The sequence below is a fragment of the Podarcis tiliguerta genome (genome assembly GCF_965153285.1).
Source record: "Podarcis tiliguerta genome assembly, chromosome: 14".
NCBI classification, from domain to species: domain Eukaryota; kingdom Metazoa; phylum Chordata; class Lepidosauria; order Squamata; family Lacertidae; genus Podarcis; species Podarcis tiliguerta.
The window spans coordinates 44,723,282-44,744,233 of NC_139547.1; the positions used below are offsets into that span (position 1 = coordinate 44,723,282).

The window sequence follows — 20,952 nt, forward strand, 5'->3', positions numbered from 1 at the left end:
ATCAGAAGGTTGGCGGTTCGAATCCCCGTGATGTGGTGAGCTCCCGTTGCTCGGTCCCTGCTCCTCCCAACCTAGCAGTTTGAAAGCACTTCAAAGTGCAAGTAGATAAATAGGTACCACTCCAGCGGGAAGGTAAACGGCGTTTCCGTGCACTGCTCTGGTTCGCCAGAAGCGGCTTAGTCATGCTGGCCACATGACCCGAAAGCTGTACCCGGCTCCCTCGGCCAGTAAAGCGAGATGAGCGCTGCAACCCCAGAATCGGCCACGACTGGACCTAATGATCAAGGGTCCCTTTACCTTTACCTTACCTCCCTAAAGTCGGGGGGAGGCAAGTGCTCTGTGACCTGTGGGGGGGACTGCTCAGCCTGGGATTTGAGACTTCACCCTGTCTAGATGGAAGCTGGAACTTGTGGCCTCGTAGGAGAAAGTGGAGGCTCCGTCCAGGGGCTCTGCTTTTGGTAGGGCGTGAGAACCTAACCTGAGGAATGCACCTTTTATTTGCTTACTGTGGGCAAGGTCTACTTTCTGAAACCTGACTTACTCAAAAGGAGGTATGTGTGCTGGCTGCAAGCAGCTGGAAAAACCTCAAAAGTCGTGTGAGTCAGCACAGCTCTCCAGAGCTAAAAGATCGAGTCAAAGGGCCTCCGTTCTGAACTCTCTCTCATTCCCACTTACTGCCTTGTGGGACAACTTCAGGAGAAGAAAAGGCTAAGGAGTAAACCCTATACACAAATCCAGAGTGGATTTGTCCCTAAGGCGGTTGGATGGCACCTTGTATGCCTAATTCCAGCAACTCCTGCAGCCAAACATCTTGCTCTGCTTTTCTTCGGATCACCTCAGCAAGGCTGAGAGGGGGGGCTTGCCATCTGGGCAGCCCAGTTCCTCCATGCACACTCCCATCAGCCCCCAGAAAGCATGGCCAAGGGCCAGGGATGATAGGAGACGACGACAACAACAACAACAACAACAACAACAACAACAACAACAACTTATTTATACCCTGCCCATCTGGCTGGATTTCCCCAGCCACTCTAAGCGGCTCCCAACATCATCATCATAGCGATATAACTTCAAACATTTAAAACTTCCCTAAACAGGGCTGCCTTCAGATGTCTCCTGAAACCCAGATAGTTGTTTATTTCCTTGACACCTGATGGGAGGGCGTTCCACAGGGCAGGCACCACTATAATCCCTAGTCATACGTCAAGCTGTCTGAAGCTGACAGGACTTCTAATGTCACCAGGAAGGTCACGGGCTGCCAGCCTCTGGCTTATTGTGTTGGACATTTTAGTTCAAATCTCCACTCAGCCACAGAGTTTCATGGGTGGCCTATTCTACTTCACAAGGTTGCTGCAAGGATGCTAATAATAATTTATTATTTATACCCCGCCCATCTGACTGGGTTTCCCCAGTCGCTCTGGGCGGCTCCCAACAGAATATTAAAAACACGATAAAACAGCAAACATTAAAAACTTCCCTAAACAGGGCTGCCTTCAGATGTCTTCTAAAAGTCAGAGAGTTGTTTATTTCCTTGACATCTGATGGGAGGGCATTCCACAGGGCAGATGCCACTGCCGAGAAGGCCCTCTGCCTGGTTCCCTGTAACCTCACTTCTCACAGTGACGGAACCGCCAGAAGGCCCTTGGAGCTGGACCTCAGTCTCCGGGCAGAACGATGGGGGTGGAGACGCTCCTTCAGGTCCACCGGGCTGAGGCCGTAGTTCAGCAACACCTGGAGGGCCAAAGGTTCCCCATCCCTGCTTGAAATGCATAATGTGTGGGTGGCCTTACTTAATTTCCGCCCCACCCTTCCTCCCCAAGGAGCCCAGGGTGGCACAAGCAAGAAAGCAAACCAGCAAATAACATGCAAAAACTTTTATAAACATCCACCTAAGGCGCACGTTTCATTTCAAGTTTGCCAGGAAAAGCATCTTTGGGCCGTCCGGTGCCAAAGGAATTGTTTGGACTCAGTCTGACCCTTATGTTTCCCTCTCCTTATGATTTTGATCTATGGGCTACTTTTAAAACGAAGCTGCATTTTAAATTGCATTTTAACCTGTATTTAAATTGGGTTTTTTTTCCTGTTATGTTTTTCCTGTAATTTTACCGGTGTTAGCTGCCCTGAGCCCGGCTCTGGCCGGGGAAAGCGGGGTATAAATAAAAAATATTATTATTATCATCATCATCATCATCATCACCATCTCTAGCGCCACCTACTGTTGGACTCCCTGAATTCCACCCCACCACCCCCAGTCCCAATGGTCACAAGCTAGGTATTTGTAATGTGGCACAGGGAGGATGACATTGCGCTTCACAAAAGAGAGTCCAAAAACAACTGGGTGCACGTAGGACCTCTTGGAAGCTCCTCAGGAGAGGCAGTGTGGTGTAGTGGTTAGATTGTCGTGCTAGGTCCTGGGAGGCCAGGATTCAGGTCCCCACTCAGCCATGAAGTTCACTGTCTCTCAGCTGGACCTACCTCACAGGGCTGTTGTGAGGGCAAAATGACCTGCCTCAAATAAAATGGGGGGGGGGGAGAGGAATAACTGTGTGTGATACCTTGAGCTCCAAGGAAGAAAAGTGAGATGCAAATATAATTAATAAATAAATAAGCAAGCAAGCTTTTTGGAGCCCAGTCAGTGGTCCGTATAGTAGTGATGTATGGAAGTGAGAGCTGGACCATAAAGAAGGCTGATCACCGAAGAATTGATGCTTTTGAATTCTGGTGCTGGAGGAGACTCTTGAGAGTCCCATGGACTGCAAGAAGATCAAACGTATCCATTCTTAAGGAGATCAGCCCTGAGTGCTCACTGGAAGGACAGATCCTGAAGCTGAGACTCCAATACTTTGGCCACCTCATGAGAAGAGAAGACTCCCTGGAAAAGACCCTGATGCTGGGAAAGATGGAGGGCACAAGGAGAAAGGGACGACAGAGGACAAGATGGTTGGACAGTGTTCTCGAAGCTACCAGCATGAGTTTGACCAAACTGCGGGAGGCAGTGGAAGACAGAAGTGCCTGGCGTGCTCTGGTCCAGGGGGGCACGAAGAGTCGGACACGACTAAACAACAACAACAACAACAACAGTAAGATTGCCATTGGGCCAGGCACCTAGAGAATTCGCACCCTCTGTCAAGAGTCTTGGGAGACTCTGATTCCATTTCTGGCTGCTGAATTGCTTCGTTTCCTTCTCGCTTTTCCTATCTGCATTTGTTTGCTAGGCATAGACTGTTGGGTCAACAAAAGGCGAAGCTCCACCCTGTGTACACTGCCAGCGAATGCAACAGGGTGAAAGGCAAACAGGGGGAAAGAGCAAAGCTCTCTGTCAAGATCCTGGCTCCCGTCTTTCCACGACGACATCAAAGCTGGTTTGCGAAGCAGCCGGATCCCGGACCGTCTGCCACGAACGACACCCTAACCCACAGGGTAGCTAGATCACCTTGCCAGTCCAGCTGCTGGGTGACAGAACAGAGGGGCAGACCGGGCGAGAGGTGCTGTAGTTTAGCATTTGCCTTGCATGCAGAAGGGCCCAGATCCCATAGAATCATAGAGTTGGAAGAGACCACAAGGGCCATCGAGTCCAACCCCCTGCCAAGCAGGAAACACCATCAGAGCACTCCTGACATATGGTTGTCAAGCCTCTGCTTAAAGACCTCCAAAGAAGAAGACTCCACCACACTCCTTGGCAGCAAATTCCACTGTCAAACAGCTCTTACTGTCAGGAAGTTCTTCCTAATGTTTAGGTGGAATCTTCTTTCTTGTAGTTTGGATCCATTGCTCCGTGTCCGCTTCTCTGGAGCAGCAGAAAACAACCTTTCTCCCTCCTCTGTGTGACATCCTTTTATATATTTGAACATGGCTATCATATCACCCCTTAACCTCCTCTTCTCCAGGCTAAACATGCCCAGCTCCCTTAGCCGTTCCTCATAAGGCATCGTTTCCAGCCCTTTGACCATTTTGGTTGCCCTCCTCTGGACACGTTCCAGTTTGTCAGTGTCCTTCTTGAACTGTGGTGCCCAGAACTGGACACAGTACTCCAGGTGAGGTCTGACCAGAGCAGAATACAGTGGCACTATTACTTCCCTAGATCTAGATGCTATACTCCTATTGATGCAGCCCAGAATTGCATTGGCTTTTTTAGCTGCCGCGTCACACTGTTGGCTCATGTCAAGTTTGTGGTCAACCAAGACTCCTAGATCCTTTTCACATGTACTGCTCTCAAGCCAGGTGTCACCCATCTTGTATTTGTGCCTCTCACCGACAGCATCCCTGTACCCCATGTCCACCTGCAAACTGTCCATTTATTTCATCCCTCCTCCTCCCTCCTCCTTTTATAGCCATTCCATTTTTTTAAAACAGCTTCTTCCTCTGATCTGCTTCTTTCTTATTCCCAGTTTATTATCATTAGCCTTGGAGTCATAGCTGCTGCCAGAATCCGTCCGGCCAAAATGCTCCTGTACGACTAAGGGGGTGGTTGCAGCGTAGTGGATCCCAGCTGGTCTCATCCAGAAAGGTGATTCTGGTGTCCTTAGCCCTGCTGCAATGCTAAGACCAGGCTGCAAGAGGCAAACAGGCCCCATCCATGATACTCTGGGGTCCGATTGATTTCAGCAAGAGAGATGCTCAATGCCATTTCCAGACAATTCTATGCAAAGGCTGCTGCTTTCAATTGAATTTCCCTCCCAAGGACTGAAGCCTTAATCATGGGCTGTAATGGAAGATGGGATCTAACAGGGTTTAACTAGCAAGGGCAGGATTGCACCAGCTGTCATGGGCTCCCCAGCCAAAGGAATGCACATAGCTGGTAGTAAACTCTTCATTGTCAAAGTTGGAACAGTCATGTCTACAGCTCCAAATACAGTGGTACCTCAGGTTAAGTACTTAATTCGTTCTGGAGATCCGTTCTTAACCTGAAGCTGTTCTTAACCTGAAGCACCACTTTAGCTAATGGAGCCTCCTGCTGCTGCCGTGCCGCGGGAGCCCGATTTCTGTCCTCATCCTGAAGCAAAGTTCTTAACCCGAGGTACTAATTCTGGCTTAGCGGAGTCTGTAACCTGAAGCGTATATAACCTGAAGCATATGTAACCCGAGGTACCACTGTATAAGGGACGCGGGTGGCACTGTGGTCTAAACCACCGAGCTTCTTGGGCAGGGGCCAGCAAACTTTTTCAGCAGGGGGCCGGTCCACTGTCCCTCAGACCTTGTGGGGGGCCGGACTATATTTGGAAAAAAATTATAAATGAATTCCTATGCCCCACAAATAACCCAGAGATGCATTTTAAATAAAAGGACACATTCTACTCATGTAAAAACATGCTGATTCCTGGACCGTCCATGGGTCAGATTTAGAAGGCGATTGGGCAGGATCAGGGCCCCGGGCCTTAGTTTGCCTACCCATGCTCTTGGGCTTGCCGATCGGAAGGTCGGCAGTTCGAATCTCCGTGACGGGATGAGCTTCCGTTGCTCTGTCCCAGCTCCTGCCAACCTAGCAGTTTGAGAGCATGCCAGTGCAAGTAGATAAATAGGCACCACTTTGGCGGGAAGGGAAACAGTGTTCCTGTGCACTCTGGTTTCCGTCGCAGTTGAGCCAGAAGCGGTTGAGTCCTGCTGGCCACATGACCTGGAAAGTGGGCTGCAGGCACACAACTGGAGACTGCGCCTGCATGGAAGTTGCCTCTGCTCATCTCGTTTCACACCCCTCCTCGTTCTGGGAGACAGTGGTGCAGGAGAGGATGGGGAGGCACCCAACTGTGCTCCAGCTCTGAAGCTCCCCCTGCCTCTGCCTCTTGCCTCCTGGCTGGTGCAGACCCCCACAAATTACTCTCCTTCCCCCGGGGATGGGCGTGGGGTATAAATAAAATCATCACCACCATCATCATCTGTGTCCTGCCAGTCCCTGACATTGCCCTTTTGGCAGAATCAGGAACAGTGAATCTGCCTTATGCAGAGTTGGGCTGTTGGTCCATCTAACTTGGCATTGTCAACACTGGCCAGCAGCAGCTCTCTCGTATTTCAGGCAGGGATCCTTTCTCAGCCAAACCCAGAGATGCCACTGGGAGTTGGACCTGGGACCTTCTCCTTGCAAGGCAGATTCACTACCACTGAACTGCGGACATTTCCTTACACGCAGAGGCAGCCTTACCTAGAATCAATGTTGGCCCACCTAGCCAGTATTGTCAACTCTGACCGGCAGCAGCTCTCCAGGGCCTCAGTTTTTCCCATGACTTGCTACTCATCCTTTTAACTGGAGATGCTGGGTACTGAAACCAGCACCTTCTGCATGAAGGCAGGTGCTCAGCACCAGCGAAGGGCCCCGTTGGTATCCGCTGCTTTTCCCAAGTCAAAGTACTTGCCCCTTTAGCGCCAGCAGTGCCAGCCCTGGCAGGCAGCAGCTCACCTGGGCTCAGCAAGAGGTTTTTCTTCCACTACCTGCTACCTGAGATGCTTTACACAACAAACAACACAAGCAACATGGAGACCAGTATACTAGATAGCACTGTAGTTCTTATTACATAATGTACATGATTTAGTACAACAAAAACAAAATGTGTACACTTGTAAATTCTCTAATATATCTGAAAACAAATGAACACACGTCTGCCAATCTTTGAAAGTCCATAAAAGTATACAGTGGTACCTCAGGTTACATATGCTTCAGGTTACTTACGCTTCAGGTTACAGACTCCACTAACCCAGAAACAGTACCTCAGGTTAAGAACTTTGCTTCAGGGTGAGAACAGAAATCGGGCTCCGGCGGCGCGGTGGCAGCAGGAGGCCATATTAGTGAAAGTGGTGCTTCAGGTTAAGAACAGTTTCAGGTTAAGTACGGACTTCCGGAACGAATTAAGTACTTAACCTGAGGTACCACTGTATAATGAGTCTATGGTTGAAACAAAGTAATAGATGCTATCCTATGGGCTAAGCAGTAAAACTTTTTAAGCGTTCATGGTGCCGAAGTAGTAAGTGAATTATCCCAAATAATCTGACTGTTTCGCTGGAATCTTCTTCAGCACAACACATAGATTAGAAAAATGCACAAGGAGCAGTGGTCATGAGGGTATGTAACGACTAAAAAGTTTTACCGCTTAGCCCACAGGATAGCATCTATTACTTTGTTTCAACCATAGACTCATTATACAGTGGTACCTCAGGTTACATACGCTTCAGGTTACAGACTCCGCTAATCCATAAATAGTGCTTCAGGTTAAGAACTTTGCTTCAGGATGAGAACAGAAATCGTGTTTTCGCGGCGCGGTGGCAGCAGGAGGCCCCATTAGCTAAAATGGTGCTTCAGGTTAAGACCAGTTTCAGGTTAAGAACGGACCTCTGGAACAAATTAAGTACTTAACCTGAGGTACCACTGTACTTCTACAGACTTTCAAAGATTGACAGACGTGTGTTCATTTGTTTTCAGATATATGAGAGAATTTACAAGTGTACACATTTATAATCGCATGAAAGGTACTCCCCATGTTTTTTATTATTATTATTTAACTTCCTAGTTTCCAAATGACTGAAGATTTTGACAGATTTTTTTTCCCCTGAGCCCTTGGGGGTCAAAAGAAAGTAATCTGAAACAACAACTGTGGGGGAGACATTTCATTCGGAATCTGCTAGGCGGAGCCAGACAGAGGATGGTGACAGGTGAGTGTCAAGATCCCAGATCTTTGTTCTGAGTTAAACGGGGAGACTGGGAGCTGCCATCTAGCAGATAAGGGCGTCGGTGCGTCAAGCTCCGTCTTACGCACACCGAAAGCCAGCTGCTCTCCGGGGCTCCAGACCGGGTGGGGGGGGGGATCCCTATACCCAAGATTGCACCAAGGACCTATTCCGACCCAGAGCCGGGCTGCATCGCCCTGGGAGCCGACGGGGCGCCCGAGAGCGCCTCTGCAAAGCCGGGAGGCTTTGCTTGCGCGCCTTCAGCCAAGGCGCTCAGCGCATCTGCCGGCGCCCGAGGCGGGCATATGCCCAGGGAGCACCGGAGCCCGTCGGTTTTCCTGCCCACTCACCCGTCCGCAGCAGGAGCAGCAGGCACAGCAGCAGCAGCGCCGGGCGTCGCCCCGCCGGGCCCATCAAGCAGCGATCTCGGGGAAGGCGTCGAGGCAGGTGGCTGGCGCGCTCCGCCGTGCGTCCCGTCGAGGCGCTGCTGCAGCTCCTGCTGGCCGCGAGCGACGTGGCTGGCACTGCCGCCTCCTCCTGCCGCCGGCTCGGCCTGGACCCATATCCTCTCCCCGCCCGCCCACAGCCCGCCCTGCACGTGTCCGACGGGGCGGCCCGCGAGGCGGAGCCGGAGGGCGGCGGGAATGCCCCAAGTTGCTGGGCATTGTTATTCAAATGGTGACTGTGCACAACATCATGTAATCGATTACGCGAGCCGGGGCTTACCTGCCAATATTTTATTCAAGTTGGCACCCCTGTCCAAGACAGAGGACCATCCAACCTCTGCTTAAAAACTTCCAAGGATGGAGAACCCACCACACTCCGAGGGAGACCGTTCTACTGCTGAACAGCTTATTGTCAGAAAGTTCTTCCTGATGTTTATATGGAATCTCCTTTCTTATAACTTGAAGCCATTGTTTCCAGTCCTACCCTCCAGAGCAGGATAAAGCAAACTTGCTCCCTCTTCCACGTGACAGCCCTTGAGATATTTGAAGATGGCTATTATGGGAGGGACACAAGTGGCGCTGTGGGTTAAACAACAGAGCCTAGGACTTGCCGATCAGAAGGTCGGCGGTTCGAATCCCCATGACGGGGTGAGCTCCCGTTGCTCAGTCCCTGCTCCTGCCAACCTAGCAGTTCAAAAGCACATCAAAGTGCAAGTAGATAAATAGGTACCACTCTGGCGGGAAGGTGAACGGCGTTCCCATGCGCTGCTCTGGTTCGCCAGAAGCGGCTTAGTCATGCTGGCCACATGACCCGGAAGCTGTACGCCGGCTCCCTCGGCCAGTAAAGCGAGATGAGAGCTGCAACCCCAGAGTCGGTCACGACCGGACCTAATGGTCAGGGGTCCTATCATCTCTCCTCTCAGTCTCCTCTTTCCCAGGCTAAACATACTCCTTCAACCATTCCTCATACGGCTTGGTTTCCTCTGCATAAGTTCTAGATTGTCAACATCTTTCTTAAACTGTGGTTCCCAGAGAAGTGGACACAGTGTTCCCGGTGTGGTCTGACCAAGCCAGAATAGAGCCGTCCTCTTCTTCTCATTTCATCAAGTCATTCTACTGGCTGTACGTATTGCAAGACATTTGGGCGCGTTCCATGATTTTGGCAAGTGAAACCGTAGGAGGCACATGCAACAGGCAGGGCTCCTAGTCTGGATGGCTGAGTGTAGACAACCTCCAGGGTCAAAGACCTTAAGGGTCCACCGGACTCGGTGGGTTTTGCTGTTAGTTTATTTCACTCCCCCCCACCCCACAAACAAAAATCTAAAGGTGCAGCTTCTCACTGCCCAATTCTGCATTCTACATCTTGCCCTCCAGATGTTGTCAGACTCCAGGTAAGACTGATGATTGCAGTCCAGGATTGCAGTGGAGTGCCACAGACTCCCTCCCACCTGGTGTTCTTTTTTTAAAAAATATTTTACTTTTTTACCAACCACCAAAAGACAAACAGTCAAATCCCCCAGGTGGCTGATACATTGGGTATACATATTCAATAATATACATATTCAATAATAACATATTTAAATCAAGCCTCCCTCCTGGTGTAGGACAACTATGCTTCTCCTTTTTATTGTTTATCCCTCATTTATTCCTCTTCCCTTCTCTCTCTCCTCCTTTTTTTCCTTCTCCCCATCCCCACCAAATGCAGGATTCTACCATCATCAATCAGGCACAGGGGTGCGGGAGGGAGAGGCAGGTTGGTGAGTTCTGGCACCTCTTTTTCTAGAAAAATAGCACTGGGTATTGTCCCAGATTTCATCTTCAGCTAGGGCTGGAACAGGCTCCCTGCCTAACAGTAAGCAAGCATAGGATACAGCTCTGGGGTTTACTGAGTTAGTAATGAAACACACTGGGAGGAAGAGGATGTCTGCTCCATGGTTGCAAAGGGTTCTGTGGTCTGAATTAAAACACGAAAAGAAGATGAAGACTAATGTTGAACTGTACTGAATCCAGACTCTCATGTAGACCTTTGGGGTGTGATGCTCCTGAGCTGCTGGGCTAGAGGCACGGCAAAGAAGTACTGGACACTTTTAGGTTATGGGGTATATTTTTTTTTCAAGAAGGGCAATTTGCCAAGTCTTGTAATCCCCATAGAGATCAGAGGTCTTCCGAAACTTGGAGATTGCAGCTCAGGCTGTTGTCCAGTCACTTGAGGATGACATAATCGGCTTCTGTTTGCATCATTAAATATATGCTGTGGCAGACATGCAAATTAGGAAGATTAAAACTACTTTGTGAAAGCCACTACAGCAGTACCTCGGTTTAAGAACAGCCCTGTTTACGAATGATTCGGTTTATGAACTCCGCAAAACTGGAAATAGTGTCCCGGTTTGAGAACTTTGCCTCGGTCTAAGAACGGAATCTGAACGGTGGAAGGGCACTGGCGGTGGGAGGCCTCATTAGGGAAAGTTTGCCTCGGTTTAAGAACGGTTTCGGTTTAAGAACAGACTTTCGGAACGGATTAAGTTCGTAAACCGAGGTACCACTGTGCTAGTTTCACGTATGGCAAGTGGGGAGGGGGAGCTTTGGCTCTCCAGGTGTCGCTGAACTACAACTCCCATCATCCCTGGCCATTGGTCACGCTTGCTGGGTTTCACACCTCCGGTGGGTGGTATCCGTGGTGTCACCTGCAGTATGAACATCTTCAGCAGTGTGCTTTCAGACATACAGTGGTACCTCGGGTTACATACGCTTCAGGTTACAAACGCTTCAAGTTACAGACTCCGCTAACCCAGAAATAGTACCTTGGGTTAAGAACTTTGCTTCAGGATGAGAACAGAAATTGTGCTCCGGCGGAGCGGCAGCAGCGGGAGATCCCATTAGCTAAAGTGGTGCTTCAGGTTAAGTACAGTTTCAGGTTAAGAATGGACCTCCAGAACGAATTAAGTACTTAACCCGAGGTACCACTGTACTAGAATAAGAAATGCTTGAGGGAGAAACTTTTGGAATAACACTGGGATATGAGCTCCGCGCAAGGCATGACGGACAGCAGCAACAGCTGGTAAAGATAGAGATAACATTTTACAAGGACAGGAAGAAACGACGTGGACAGAATAAATGTCACAGAACAGGCAGAACAATGATGTACGAGATCTTCACTTGTGGACTAATGAATCATTAAATGTGTCAATATGAATAGTAGTTTAAAATATTGCAGCTGTTGTATAAGGGATTGCTGTTAGGACTGGAATGTAATTGAAATCAAGATGATTTTGGAACGTAGAAATAAAGTAAATCATCAAACCATCAATTCTAGCACGCGGGGGTAGTACCTAAATTATGTGATTTCGTACTTGAATGGTTGATATTGGGAATTGTATTGTAATTTGGCATTGATATAATGAGGCTATTATTGGATTATTGTAATTGAAAACTAATAAAAATTATTATAGGGAAAAAATAAAGCTCAAAAATCACCCGCAGGACTCCAGGCAGATTCAGAAAACAAACCACACTTTAACTGAATGCCTGTGATGCTGTTTGATAAATGGGAGGATACCTGAAAATCTTGATACCGATAGAAAAATGTGCAGCTTCTTTATGAGAACCCTGAATCAGGGGAAGCTATCTATGTATCATATTTTTGAAGGATAACGAGAGGAACGCCTCTCAGGACGTAAACCAGACATGGAAGGCTGTTCTCTTTAAAAATGTTTATTTCCCCTCACAGACTCACCAGGAGAATACCCTAGAGAAGTCTCAGAAGAAGGAGGCTCTGAACCAAGGGAGTGGTGGTGGGACACAGGAGAGAGAGCAGATTGGCTGGATGCTGAACAAGCAACAGGCTTGAGTGAGAGAGAGGAAGAACAGGCAGAAAGCACTACAGACCTAAGTCAGGCAGCTGAGGCTGTAGCAGATTCACAGGAGCCTGCCAGTCCTCCCTTGTCTCCAAGGGCACTTAGGGCTTTGCATGAAGCAGAGCAAAGAGGGCAGTGAGCACAGGGGACCCCTTCCCAGCCAAGTTTAAGAATGCTGAGAAAACAGCCGGACGGGGAGGAGACTTGGGGGGAAGTGGGAGGACCAGATCATCAGTTCTGATAGCTGCTTTACCAGGTCCAGTCTTGCTTTGTTTGTATTCTGTTTCCGTGACTAAAGAATAAACTTTACCGCTCGTCTCTGAGTCTCCGTGCTGACCTGTAGCTGAACCAGCCCTGACATCACGCTTGCCTTCCAAGCTTGTAAAGGCAGGGACCAGGGCGGGGAGTTTCTGATCGTATAAAACATACAGCAATAGCAGCCTGAAGGATTTATTTCCAATAAAGGCCAGTATCCTTCACTCAACAACCTGCAGTCCTGGAGGAGACAGGGTGTGTGCCTAATACTCCCATCAAGGGGCAGAGGGGATAAATTTGGAGCCTTGATCCCCCTCCTGTGCAACAGGGGTAGCAAACTGCTGGTCTTCCGGATGTTGCTGGACTACAAATCCCATCATCCCTGACTGTGGCTGGAGCTGATGGGAACTGGAGTCTGGCAACTTTGGGAGAGTTGCAGATTCTCCACCTTACCCCGCTTCACTGCAGAGCATTGCCAAAACACCCATGAGAGTCTATTGCCACTCCCATTTCACAGATGAGGAAATGGAGCACCAAAAAGAGCGGAAAACCCGTGGATGAGCGGGGAATTTGAACCCAGGCCCAGTGCTCCGCCCACTGGGCTATATAAGCAGCAGCAGAGACACCGAAACTTTCTCCAGGTTTTCACCACGTAGGTATTTATCCAGAGTTTCCACAGGCGGTAGCCTGAGCAGCCACATAATTACAGCTTTGGGCAAACAGAACTTGTACCTTGCTTTGTAAAGATACCGGACTCTGCATCCCTTGCATAAGAGGGATGCTAATGGGCACTCTAATGTATACGTAAAGAGAGTTTTGGCCATCAGCTGGTTCAAAGCATTTATACCTGTATCCTCATTCCCGGGTACCACTGCTGCTATTTCCTCCCCACCCTTAACATTTATTAATATTTATTCAGATGTAGAGTAGGTTGATTATTTTCATTTCCAGGTGACCTATTTGTCAAGCATTCACAGGAACACAGGAAGTTGCCGTACTTTAGGCCATTGTGCATCCAGCTCAGTGTTGTTGTTGTTGTTGTCATCATACCACCCTTCACCCACAGATCTCAGGGCGGTTCACAACATAAAAATACAATATAAAACCACAACATACATGATAAAACAACAAACCAACAAACCCCTCCCTCCTCCCACAATCACTGTTCAAAGAGGTACAGTGGTACCTCGGGTTAACAACTTAATTAGTTCCAGAGGTCCGTTCTTAACCTGAAACTGTTCTTAACCTGAAGCACCACTTTAGCTAATGGGGCCTCCTGCTGCTGCCGCAGCATGATTTCTGTTCTCATCCTGAAGCAAAGTTCTTAACCCAAGGTACTATTTCTGGGTTAGCGGTGTCTGTAACCTGAAGCGTATGTAACCAGAGGTACCACTGTATAAGATGTTAATGGCCAAAGGCCTGAGGAACCCTACACTGAAGGCTTCACAGGGCTGAATCCAAGTACGACTGGAACCACCGCAAAGCAGTGCCACCCGCCACCCCTAACTCAAGATAGCCACTAGTGACTGACAGCCCCTCTCCAGCGTTTCTGACAAGTGTATCTTCCAGCCCCATCCGGAAACAGCAGGGGTCATACCTGGGACATTCTGCGTGCAAAGCAGGTGCTTTGCTCCTGAGCTACAGCGCCTCCAAATCTGTTCTGCACAAAGCTTCGAGGAAGGTTATACAACTGAGCATTCATTCTGCCTTGTTTGCGGGGAGGTTATGCAAAGTCGCACCCAGGACTATTCCACACTTTTGAGTACGTTTTGTTCTGGGAGGCGGCTTTTGCACAAGACGGCTACATTCACGTTAATTGTGCAAGCAGAATTTGATGATACAGGTGCCTGAATCCCACCCCTAAAATAGGCAATGTCCTAAGGTAAGGTTACCAGGTGTCCCCGTTTCCCCAGATTTAAAAATCAGTCCCCATACAAAATCCATTGAAGTTGAAAAGTGTCCCCGGATTCATTGAAAAAAAACCTGGTTACCTTACCCTAAGGGATCATGGGCACTGTGGCAAATCTCCAGGACAGGGGAGCTCACCCATTCACACAAGACCTGCCACATTCTCAATATTGCATTGAGCACATTCTGACGGCTGTGGTTGAGACGTCACACGAAAGCATCAGCCACGGCCGCTGTGCGCTGGGTGCTGCCCTCTCTCCTTCCTGTAAGGACACAGCATGATGCAAGTGCCTCTGTGCGCGCTTAGGCAGAGGCCCCGAGGGACTTGGCTGCCGGCCAGAGCAATCGTCAGCTAGAACCTGAGGTTGTTTTGCTAATGCTTCTTTCTTGCTCGGGTGTCCTGGTTAGGAATGTGGTGCCCGGTTGCCAAAATCTGGGGCATAAACGCAATGTGGAGAGGTCATGCAAGTGCCAGCGGAGAAATGCACCTTGCATCGGAATGCTGCCAAAGCTGATGTGGGAGGAACCCTGAGTTGCGATGCGCAGGCGCGGTTTCCGATTGTTTGGGGAAAACCCTGGAAAGATGGGGACTTAGGCGTCTGTGGGGAGGCAGGGACCTTCTCTCTCTGCAAGTGCTTCAAGCCTGAATGGGGCAAGACTGAACAGGGATGAGTTGCTGTGCTCATTAGGCCTGACACTCCATGTTTTTGTTAACAAAGAGTTAACTTCAACTTGTGCAGTGTGATTTACTGCAGGCTCACCTCTGGCACACTTAAAGATCTCTCAATTCTTCACCAAGGCTAGCAAGAGTCATGGTCCCATTTCGAGGGAGGACACATCCCAAAGCACCCAAGAGGAGTGTAGAGGGAGGCTGCTGAAGAAGCAGCCCCAGAAGCAGTGGTGTGGCCTAGAGGAAGCATAGCCAAATTTAAGGCTTGGGTTTGAGCCTTGGAATTGCGATTCCCTATCTCTGATCTAACCCTCCCTTCTGCTGACACAATTCCCTAGTTTGATGCCGCAATCCTGCACTCCCTTAAAAAGACAGCGGGCACTGCTGAAATCAGCGGGACACAATGGAGAGTAAACACAGTGAGGGATCTGCGTCATTAAAACTTTATCTCGAAAATCTGTAAGAAGGTGTTAATGGGGGCTGAAACTCATTTCGAGTAGAAAGACAGGGAGGTTAAAAGATCTGGCGCACCATTTCTGAGCTGTCATGCTATTCTTCTTAGCCAAACCACAGGAGTTTTATGAACAAACTTGTGGATGCATACATAAATGTTCATATGGCTAGAACTATTGTTTTGAAAATGGAACATCCAGCTTTCCCTCCCTTGGTTTTTAAATAGGGCATGTAAACATCACAGCACGCACTGTCTTAGAAGCAGTGTTCCTGTTATGTACTGAAGTTCTCACCCTGGGCCAGCAGGGGGATACTGTAGATAGTTATGCAAATGAAGGATCGAAAAGTGACGTTCAGTGATTGGATAGTTTTAGAACGTTGCAACAGTTACAATTGTTCTGTAGCTCTATATAAGCAGGCTGACTGAGCTCCTCGGTTAGTTCTGTTCCAGCTTACAAAATAAAGAGCTGCTTTGGAAGAATCGCTGTGTCGTCTGCTATGTCAACCCACAACTTAACACTGGCGACGAAGGTGGGATCGATGGACATCAGAGCACAGCCAGATGCGGCCATCCTCTGAACTGAGCTGAATCACTGAGCTGAATCACAGAGCGAACTCACTGAGCGAAATCACTGGACAGAACCAGTGGAAAGGCTTTTAATCAATTAACCTAAATGATTTAATCAATTGAAGGGTTGCAGCCTTACACCTTACACTTCAGAACATTACAAGCAGTAGGAGAAGTGAGTCATAGCTCAGTTGGTTGAAGTGTGGTGCTAATAACACCAAGGTTGCAGGTTTGATCCCCATAAGGGGCAGCTGCATATTGCATATTACAGGGGTTTGGACTAGATGATATTCAGGGTACCTTCCAAGTCTATGATTCTACAGTGCAACTCTGTGCAAGTCAACGGAGAAGTACTGGTAACTCCCAGCTAAAGTGTGCCTCGGACCACAGCCTTAAAAGGTTTTAGTTCAGGAGTATCTAATCTGGCCACATGACCTGGAAGCTGTCTGCGGACAAACGCCGGCTCCCTCAGCCAGTAAAGTGAGATGAGTGCCGCAACCCCAGAGTCGTCCGTGACTGGACTTAACGGTCAGGGGTCCCTTTACCTAATCTGTAACGTTCCAGATGTGAGACTCTTGACTCTCACCAGTCCCAGCCAGCACGGTCAATAGGCTTTGTACACACCATACATTTAAATCACACCCTGCCACACATACAAAGAATTCTGGGAACTGTAGCTCACCCACCACAGAGCTACAACTCCCAGCACCCTTCCTTATTTATTCACTTTCATAACAACACAGCAAGGCATTGTACGTCATACAAAATTACAGTAAGGGGCAGAAGAACTACTAAATACTAGTTGGTTAAAAACAAACAAAACCACATCGCCAAAGCCTGTCAGAATAGGACTGTTTTTAGGAGGTGTCTAAAAGAAGGCAAGGATGATTCCTGCTGAACCTCAGGTGGCAGGGAGTTCCACAGGGCAGGGCTTATCGCACCACAGGCTCCTTCTCCAATAAAGGCTGACCAAACCTTGGGGTTGTGGAGAACCACCAGAAGTGCCCGATCAGCATAGCTGTCAACGCTTCCCTTTTTTAAAGGGAAATTCCCTTATTCCGAATAGGATTCCTCGCAAGAAAAGGGAAAAGTTGACAGCTATGCCCATCAGAGGATATCAAGGTGAAGCATAAGGGATCAGAGGCTCCTTAAGGTACCCTAAACAAACTACAGTTCCCAGGATTCTTTTCGGGAGCAGGAGGGGTTCAAAGGCTTTAAATGTATGGTGCGTGCAGAGTCACAGTCAAGGCTGATGAGCTTTGTGGTTCTGCAAAATTAGGAGGAAGACGACAGGTGTGTTTCTCGCCCCCCCCCCCAGCCTGTGCTCTAGATGGCCTTTTGTTTATATTTACATTCATGTATGAGGGACACGGGTGGCGCTGTGGGTTAAACCCCAGAGCCTAGGACTTGCCAATCAGAAGGTTGGCGGTTCGAATCCCCGCGATGGGGTGAGCTCCCGTTGCTCGGTCCCTGCTCCTGCCAACCTAGCAGTTCAAAAGCAAGTCAAAGTGCAAGTAGATAAATAGGTACCGCTCTGGCGGGAAGGTAAACGGCGTTTCCGTGCGCTGCTCTGGTTCACCAGAAGCGGCTTAGTCATGCTGGCCACATGACCCGGAATCTGTACGCCGGCTCCCTCGGCCAATAAAGCGAGATGAGCGCCGCAACCCCAGAGTCGGCCATGACTGGACCTAACGGTCAGGGGTCCATGTCGCATGTATAAGTTCAGGAGACTTGCTACTTCTTGCAATTATCTCATTTCAAAATATAGCTAATTTCATTATCATAGCCACATACCTGTTCTTGGTTAATAATGCACTCCGAGCTGCTAAGGTATTCCCCTTGGTGTTTTTGCAATTACATCTATCTGGATATTATCAAAGATATGTGTCATCATTTCTGACTCCAAGAGATCTACGTAACTTCTCGCTCTGAGCATAATTGCTGAATGAATATCTGTCTGGATTGGCTAAGTGAGGACAAACCTATAATTTGGCATAGTCTTAAGCCTTTCACAATTAACCAGAAGATCTCAATAAGGAAGACAGCCTCGTTGCTGAATTCGCCCATTCCTACTTCACTGCAAGCTTTCTGACATGCGGGAGATTCTCTTTGAAGCAGGGTTTTCTACACTGACACCGTTCACCAGCCGCAGAATCCTCTGGGCATCTCCCATGGAATCCTTGTGTGCTGCAAAGGATTCTGGGACATGCTCGGTCTGAACGAAGCACTGGTCAGACCTGCTTTGCATCATGTGACTGTTTGCCCTGGAACACACTCAGTGCTCCTCCACAATGTTGAAAACTGCAGCCAACCTTTGCCATGGTGAATTATTTGACCCTCATCAGCTCCAGTCAACATAATCAATAGGCTGCTCTATACATTTAAAGCACTGCCCCCACCTGCCAAAAACAGAAACCTGGGATCTGTTCTTTAACCGCCACTGCCACCCCCCACTTCCTAGCCCTGACCTGGTAGCAGATACAGAGAGAATGAACCAGACACACAATCTGTTGCGTGTTGACACACCTGCTGAAAAACGCTGGGCAATGTCAGAGGAGTGGGAGTCAGCCCCCCCAAATATTCATGCTAAAAGGTCTGGACTGTAAAATGAAAACATATTATGCAATCCCTGAGATCCCAGGAGCTGGGGTGTGGCTTAGGCGGCCAGAGGATATAGGATCTCTCTCCTCAGCCTTCCGCTTGCCAGAAACAAAACAAGATGTTTAGGGAAGTTTTTAATATTTAATGCTGTATTGTTTTTAAGTCTCGATTGGGAGCCGCCCAGAGTGGCTGGGGAAACTCAGCCAGATGGGCGGGATATAAATAATAAATTATTATTATTATCTCTTTCCTGATTTTCACCCCCCTCTCCTCCTTTCTGTGTTTTATCTTGCATAACTTGAACTTGGGTTTGTTTGGACTGAGTTGCACCTGCAACCTTGCCCTTGTTTGTGACTGTTTTGCTAAGGGCGCCCACAGGACACTTTCAGAGAAGTTGGCCTGGCACTACTGGTCTTCATACTGATAAGCCCTTGATAAGCTTCTCAGTCTCTTTCCTTTCTTTGTGCTTCCTGCAGCAAGCAAGGAAAGAGCCATGCAACTATGGCTCCCAACTTCAAGAAAAGCCAAGTGATTTGAATCTCTCCAAAATGGAGATTCTAAAGCCTACATCTTTGCTAACCCAAAGATTGCATAATAGCTTTGTAAGGAAACCAATTTTTTCTTTTTTAAAAGTTGCTTGGAACTCTTTTCATCTTTGCTTTACTGTCAGCAGATGGAGACTCTGTGAGCAAAATATTCACCTATGATTTATTCTAGCCTAAATATTTTCATGGGAACATTTGTTTAAAGGTGGATGAGGGCAGGTGTAAATCGAACCGAGTTTTGATGTGCTTGGAGCCATCACCACTGTGCTAACTCTGCTATGAGAGAGTAAGAAATCTCTCTTCCAAACATCTCTCTCCAATACTTAACCACTATCAGGTGACACATTTACACTATGAAGTAGACACTTATCCAGTAAAATGACAGCACAGGTGAAACTTGGGTCTGGGAGATCTTACAAGTTTATTTGTGGGGTTTTTTAAATGTCTATGCTGTCGTTTCTCTCACTAGGGAACCAAAAGCAGCAAATACCACTGAAATACAAAACTATCAAAAGAATATCAAAACGCAACACTGAAATAAGGCAATCAGCAGTTGGAACAAAAAAGGCAAAAAAGAAAAGAAAAAAGAAGAAGTCCTTGCTTCAGCTTCCCCCAAAGGACACTTAAAGAGCAAAGTATTCCACCAGGAAGGCATACAGGGCTCCAAACAGTGTAAATTCCAGTTGATACCGCAACCAAAAAGTCCCTGCTCCATCTGAAACCCAGAGTAGAGCCTCAGACACTGGTGCGTACAACAGGTCACACCTGGGAGAAGGTGGCCCATAGAGGTTAGAATTGATATCAACAACTATAAAAAAGTGGCATATTATCTGTGTAGTCCTGCTTAAGTTTCAGGGAGTACGCTATGTTGAAGTCAAGCACTCTGTGAAGAAGCTTTATTAGCAGGGCAGCGGTACTTCCTGGCAATGTTAATTGCTCCTGTGCAACTATTATAAACCTATGTTTTACTGCAGGTTAATTGCTGCGGCTTTAGGGACAGCCATAAAGCATACAGGAAGGAATGCAACGGACAGGCGAGTCTGCCTCACTTGAACTGGACCCTAGGGGTTCATTATCTGTTATATCCACAGAAGCCAAATCAGCTGCCTCTTTCCAGCTGCCTCAACACAGGATCACAGCCCCCTGTGAAGTTCTCCTCCACAAGCCCCAATGAAAGAAATGGGAGTGTGCCCCCGGAGAGGTCAGGTCTGTCTGTCTCAAGCCCTTCAGGGCACCCAAAATCTGGGCTGATGATCACACGCAGCCCTATGGCCACATTTGTTTAGATGTGAACCTGCATTCTGCACAACTCCTGATAATTCCTCTGGGACTCATGAAGGACAAGACTGCATTGCAGATGCAGCTCCCAGACTCTTAGGTTTTCACCCGCTCCATACATTTCAATGCAGAATAACACGCTCCGCTTACAACAAAATAAAATGCTATGTTGGTTGCAGTTCTTAAACGGGGAACTGTTTGCTTCTGAAATTATAAAGGCACAAACCTCTGTCACTGAAGAACACTCCCTTTTTTTGGTTCTATGGATCGCGTAAATTAATTCCCCTACTACTGACTGCCTGAAGTTAGGTGGAAAGATAGTTAAAACTGACTGAGGGGCTTTTTGGTGGTGGGACGTTGCTGTGAAGGAGGCTCTTCTTCCAGATTAAGGCTGCAAATGCACAATACATTTAAAGCACACAGCTTCCCCCAAGGAATCCTGGGGGAAGTGTCATTTGTTAAGGGTACTGGGAACTGTAGCTCTGTAGGGGATAAACTACAGTTCCCAGGATTCTTTGTTTGCATGTGGAGGGCGGGGGGAGGAATGTGTTTTAAATATATGGTGCATATGCAGACCATATCAAACCATTCCTTCACTTACCTAGGACAGCTACTTTCAAGTGTCAAGATATAGTTAAGAAACCCCTTTTCCCCTGCACGGAGAAGAGCAGACATGTTTAGCTGCAGAATTCCATGCGCAGCACAGTGTGAGTTGGGCTGT

The 20,952-nt window shown here is 48.2% G+C and overlaps 2 protein-coding genes across 3 annotated transcripts in view; both read right to left on the bottom strand.

Annotated features, from left to right (window-relative positions):
- Nucleotides 1-8,230, bottom strand: part of PLA2G10 (phospholipase A2 group X) — an 18,175-nt gene extending 9,945 nt beyond the window's left edge. Inside the window, exon 1 of the mRNA XM_083413831.1 lies at nucleotides 8,004-8,230. Coding sequence (XP_083269957.1) covers nucleotides 8,004-8,067 — 64 coding nt within the window. The 5' untranslated portion in view covers nucleotides 8,068-8,230. The remainder of the gene's footprint in view (nucleotides 1-8,003) is intronic.
- Nucleotides 1-20,952, bottom strand: part of CIITA (class II major histocompatibility complex transactivator) — a 1,021,617-nt gene that overhangs the window by 295,213 nt on the left and 705,452 nt on the right. The window lies entirely within an intron of this gene.